General features: G+C 46.2%; 1 protein-coding gene across 1 annotated transcript in view; it reads right to left on the bottom strand.

The window, feature by feature from the left end:
- Positions 1-284: 284 nt before the first annotated feature.
- NECTIN4 (nectin cell adhesion molecule 4) overlaps positions 285-6,000 on the bottom strand; it is a 93,781-nt gene continuing 88,065 nt past the window's right edge. The window contains exon 8 of the mRNA XM_088448859.1: positions 285-1,809. Within this exon, the coding sequence (XP_088304985.1) occupies positions 1,510-1,809 (300 nt within the window). The 3' untranslated portion in view covers positions 285-1,509. The remainder of the gene's footprint in view (positions 1,810-6,000) is intronic.

Here is a 6,000-nt window from a genome sequence, read left to right as displayed (position 1 = left end):
ATGGAAGATGCTATGTACACGTGTAATATCCGCCTGTGTCTGTGTAACTGATATAATAATGTACACGTGTAATATTGCCTTTGTCTGTGTCACTGACGTGTCCCTCTCTTCCCAGCCAGATGAGATATAATAATGTACACGTGTAATATCCGCCTGTGTCTGAGTCACTGATATAATAATGTACACCCCGTTCTGCTGGTGTTATACAGGTCAGTCACATGCTCCGGTCATCACAGAGGGGACGGCTGTCTTTTCCCCACCTCATGTGGCCCCATGTGCATGTAGAGACACTTGTGTGCCCCACAGCAAAGCTATATATATATACACACACACACACACACACACACACACACACACACACACACACACACACACACACACACATATACATACATACACACAAATGGGGCTGATCCCTGTGACTCCCAGCCTGATCCCTATTGTTAGTGTATAACACGTGTTTATCACAATCCATTTCTAGGTTGCGTTATGGACAGACATCAGACAGAGCTCAGAGCAGAGGCCTGTGGTCCCCCACTTCCATCTTCCATCTCTTACACTAGACATCGCCGTCACTTCTTCCGTGTTATCGCCAACAAACCACTTATTTACAGCGTGTTTTAAAAATGATCAATAAATATATAAAAGCCAGTAAGAGGCACCATAAAATGTTTGTGGGGTCTGATGTTCCTAGGACCCCTGATATTCATACCCGGACACTTACAATATGTCACATTGGAGGACAGTGGGGGTCAGAAGAGAGCACTTTGCATATATTTACCCTGATATTATATATAAAACATAGTTTATCCATTAATAAGGTAAAGTGGGTGTTCTGCTATTTATACATTGCACATAGAGAAGACCCCGAAACCCACCGGCCCCTGTAGTCTCTTCACCTGACAATACATTACAAAAGATTTATTAAGTCATACAGCACAAGCCTTATTCATTCCAGTAATAAAGAAGACTTCAGAGCTAAAGGAAGGTACATTCATGTACAATGGTCCTCTGTCCTGGGGCCCACAATTCTTCGTGCATGAGAACGTCACCCCATGTATACAGCAGTGCAATGTTCTTAGTATCCACAGGGCTTAGGAGACTGCAGGATCTCAGGTCAGTCAGACAACACTTGGGCCACCAGTATAACTATCTGAGGACTGTCCTATAGAGATCCAAACTGCCGCCATGAAGAGTCTCCAGCTGCCAAACCCCCCCAATGCTTATTTGTGAGATGTGTCCAGCCCTGACCAGTCTCCTAATACTGAATGCAATGCTGGTCTTTGTTGTACACACTGCAGAGCGACACAGAGGCTATACAACCAGTCCCCTGGGATGGAAGAAACTCCGTGTTCAGTTCAATTAATGGGGGAATAATGACCTTATGTGCGGATATCGCCTCCTATGGTTTAGGTAGAAGGAGGCCATGGATTGGGGACAATCTCAGCTGTATATACAGTGTCCCATACAGTCTATTATCAATCTTGGAGACAGTTTATTCAGTCCTAGTTATACGAGGTGTCCCCTGCCATTAATATAGATCCCGTTAGTGCTTGGCTTGGCTCTAAGTGTCCCATTCTCCTGGTAGAAGTGGCTCATTGCCTGCTTGATGAAGGGCTGGTTCTCCAGTACTCCGGTACTCCCTCGCTCACTCAGTTCCAGCCCTTTGTCATCTATTTCTCCCTCCTGGTCCTCCTCACTCTCTTCCTTCACCTCTTCATCCGGGACGGTGGACAGGAGCTCAGTCTGCGTCTCTGTTTCCCGTACAGTTGTCAGCGTAGAATAACTGCGTCTGTCGGCTTCTTCTCCCTGACAGGTAACCGAAATCTCAGTGAGCACAAATTGCACAAAAATTCATTCCAAAAACATCCTTCTAGGCTAATTGGCTGCTGAGAAGAATGTACCCGTTACCCTCATGGGAGCACCTCCAGTGTTTGATTTGTTTTACCCAGTATTGGGCTTTATTACCCTAACACTCTGGATAAGACCTACACTCTCTGACTGACACACGCACGCTAGCAAGAAGATACTCCTAGACTGATCACTTGGTGATAGCCCGCAGTGTTTATTACATCAACATTTCTCAACATTTCTCCTCAGGACAACCCCCAAAACATTGATGTAATAAACTCTGCGGGCTATCACCAAGTGATCAGTCTTTCAGTGCCGCATTCTATCTTCCTGATACTATATTGGGGTAAGCTCTACCCCTAGGAAGGCACCCAAGCCAGCTATTCTGAGGGGCTCAAGACAGAGGAGTGCCGGACCGTGAGGAGTGGAGGTACTGGTTGCACTCATCACAGGAGTTTAAATAACTTGTGCTGACTTGAAATCCCCCTATTGTACCCAGGTTAGGTGGGAAGAGTCACATATATTGGTGCAGCACCGAAGGTGTCATGGTTAGTACTAATGAGGTCATGGGTTTGATTCTCGCTACGGCCCTAACTGTTTGTAGTTTGCATGTTCTCCCTGTGCTTGCATGGGTTTCCTCCTGGGTGCTCTAGTTTCCCCCCCACAATCCAAAAATACACTGGTAAGTTATCGGGGCCCCAAAAAAATGAACCCTAGTGTGTATGTGTGTGAGAATAGTGAATATAGATTGTAAGCTGAGGCAGGGAGTGATGTGACCCCTAGTGTGTATGTGTGTGAGAATAGTGACTATAGAGTGTAAGCTGAGGCAGGGAGTGATGTGATCCCTAGTGTGTATGTGTGTGAGAATAGTGACTATAGAGTGTAAGCACTGGGGCAGGGAGTGATGTGACCCCTAGTGTGTATGTGTGTGAGAATAGTGACTATAGAGTGTAATCTGAGGCAGGGAGTGATGTGAGCCCTAGTGTGTATGTGTGTGAGAATAGTGAATATAGAGTGTAAGCTGAGGCAGGGAGTGATGTGACCCCTAGTGTGTATGTGTGTGAGAATAGTGACTATAGAGTGTAAGCACTGGGGCAGGGAGTGATGTGACCCCTAGTGTGTATGTGTGTGAGAATAGTGACTATAGAGTGTAAGCTGAGGCAGGGAGTGATGTGATCCCTAGTGTGTATGTGTGTGAGAATAGTGAATATAGAGTGTAAGCTGAGGCAGGGAGTGATGTGACCCCTAGTGTGTATGTGTGTGAGAATAGTGACTATAGAGTGTAAGCTGAGGCAGGGAGTGATGTGATCCCTAGTGTGTATGTGTGTGAGAATAGTGAATATAGAGTGTAAGCTGAGGCAGGGAGTGATGTGACCCCTAGTGTGTATGTGTGTGAGAATAGTGACTATAGAGTGTAAGCTGAGGCAGGGAGTGATGTGACCCCTAGTGTGTATGTGTGTGAGAATAGTGACTATAGAGTGTAAGCACTGGGGCAGTGAGTGATGTGACCCCTAGTGTGTATGTGTGTGAGAATAGTGACTATAGAGTGTAATCTGAGGCAGGGAGTGATGTGATCCCTAGTGTGTATGTGTGTGAGAATAGTGACTATAGAGTGTAAGCTGAGGCAGGGAGTGATGTGACCCCTAGTGTGTATGTGTGTGAGAAAAGTGACTATAGAGTGTAAGCTGGGGCAGGGAGTGATGTGACCCCTAGTGTGTATGTGTGTGAGAATAGTGACTATAGAGTGTAAGCTGAGGCAGGGAGTGATGTGATCCCTAGTGTGTATGTGTGTGAGAATAGTGAATATAGAGTGTAATCTGAGGCAGGGAGTGATGTGAACCCTAGTGTGTATGTGTGTGAGAATAGTGAATATAGAGTGTAATCTGAGGCAGGGAGTGATGTGATCCCTAGTGTGTATGTGTGTGAGAATAGTGACTATAGAGTGTAAGCTGAGGCAGGGAGTGATGTGACCCCTAGTGTGTATGTGTGTGAGAATTGTGACTATAGAGTGTAATCTGAGGCAGGGAGTGATGTGAGCCCCAGTGTGTATGTGTGTGAGAATAGTGACTATAGAGTGTAATCTGAGGCAGGGAGTGATGTGATCCCTAGTGTGTATGTGTGTGAGAATAGTGAATATAGAGTGTAAGCTGAGGCAGGGAGTGATGTGATCCCTAGTGTGTATGTGTGTGAGAATAGTGAATATAGAGTGTAAGCTGAGGCAGGGAGTGATGTGATCCCTAGTGTGTATGTGTGTGAGAATAGTGACTATAGAGTGTAATCTGAGGCAGGGAGTGATGTGACCCCTAGTGTGTATGTGTGTGAGAATAGTGACTATAGAGTGTAAGCTGAGGCAGGGAGTGATGTGAGCCCTAGTGTGTATGTGTGTGAGAATAGTGACTATAGAGTGTAATCTGAGGCAGGGAGTGATGTGACCCCTAGTGTGTATGTGTGTGAGAATAGTGACTATAGAGTGTAAGCTGAGGCAGGGAGTGATGTGATCCCTAGTGTGTATGTGTGTGAGAATAGTGAATATAGAGTGTAAGCACTGAGGCAGGGAGTGATGTGACCCCTAGTGTGTATGTGTGTGAGAATAGTGACTATAGAGTGTAAGCTGAGGCAGGGAGTGATGTGACCCCTAGTGTGTATGTGTGTGAGAATAGTGACTATAGAGTGTAAGCACTGTGGCAGGGAGTGATGTGACCCCTAGTGTGTATGTGTGTGACCATGTGATGGGGAATATAGAGTGTAAGCTGAGGCAGGGAGTGATGTGATCCCTAGTGTGTATGTGTGTGAGAATAGTGACTATAGAGTGTAAGCACTGGGGCAGGGAGTGATGTGACCCCTAGTGTGTATGTGTGTGACCATGTGATGGGGAATATAGAGTGTAAGCTGAGGCAGGGAGTGATGTGATCCCTAGTGTGTATGTGTGTGAGAATAGTGACTATAGAGTGTAAGCACTGGGGCAGTGAGTGATGTGACCCCTAGTGTGTATGTGTGTGAGAATAGTGACTATAGAGTGTAAGCTGAGGCAGGGAGTGATGTGAGCCCTAGTGTGTATGTGTGTGAGAATAGTGACTATAGAGTGTAAGCACTGGGGCAGTGAGTGATGTGACCCCTAGTGTGTATGTGTGTGAGAATAGTGACTATAGAGTGTAAGCACTGGGGCAGGGAGTGATGTGACCCCTAGTGTGTATGTGTGTGAGAATAGTGACTATAGAGTGTAAGCTGAGGCAGGGAGTGCTGTGACCCCTAGTGTGTATGTGTGTGAGAATAGTGACTATAGAGTGTAAGCTGAGGCAGGGAGTGATGTGACCCCTAGTGTGTATGTGTGTGAGAATAGTGACTATAGAGTGTAAGCACTGAGGCAGGGAGTGATGTGAGCCCTAGTGTGTATGTGTGTGAGAATAGTGACTATAGAGTGTAAGCTGAGGCAGGGAGTGATGTGACCCCTAGTGTGTATGTGTGTGAGCATGTGATGGGGAATATAGAGTGTAAGCACTGGGGCAGGGAGTGATGTGAACCCTAGTGTGTATGTGTGTGACCATGTGATGGGGAATATAGAGAGTAAGCACTGGGGCAGGGAGTGATGTGACCCCTAGTGTGTATGTGTGTGAGAATAGTGACTATAGAGTGTAAGCTGAGGCAGGGAGTGATGTGACCCCTAGTGTGTATGTGTGTGAGAATAGTGACTATAGAGTGTAAGCTGAGGCAGGGAGTGATGTGATCCCTAGTGTGTATGTGTGTGAGAATAGTGACTATAGAGTGTAAGCTGAGGCAGGGAGTGATGTGACCCCTAGTGTGTATGTGTGTGAGAATAGTGACTATAGAGTGTAAGCACTGGGGCAGGGAGTGATGTGATCCCTAGTGTGTATGTGTGTGAGAATAGTGACTATAGAGTGTAAGCTGAGGTAGGGAGTGATGTGACCCCTAGTGTGTATGTGTGTGAGAATAGTGACTATAGAGTGTAAGCTGAGGTAGGGAGTGATGTGACCCCTAGTGTGTATGTGTGTGAGAATAGTGACTATAGAGTGTAAGCTGAGGCAGGGAGTGATGTGACCCCTAGTGTGTATGTGTGTGAGAATAGTGACTATAGAGTGTAAGCACTGGGGCAGGGAGTGATGTGACCCCTAGTGTGTATGTGTGTGACCA

Source organism: Taudactylus pleione, unplaced genomic scaffold (genome assembly GCF_031769625.1).
Source record: "Taudactylus pleione unplaced genomic scaffold, aTauple2 ptg000469l, whole genome shotgun sequence".
In the NCBI taxonomy this organism is placed as follows: Eukaryota; Metazoa; Chordata; class Amphibia; order Anura; family Myobatrachidae; genus Taudactylus; species Taudactylus pleione.
Note: the sequence above shows the minus strand (reverse complement) of the source record. Positions and strands in the feature narration are given on the sequence as shown.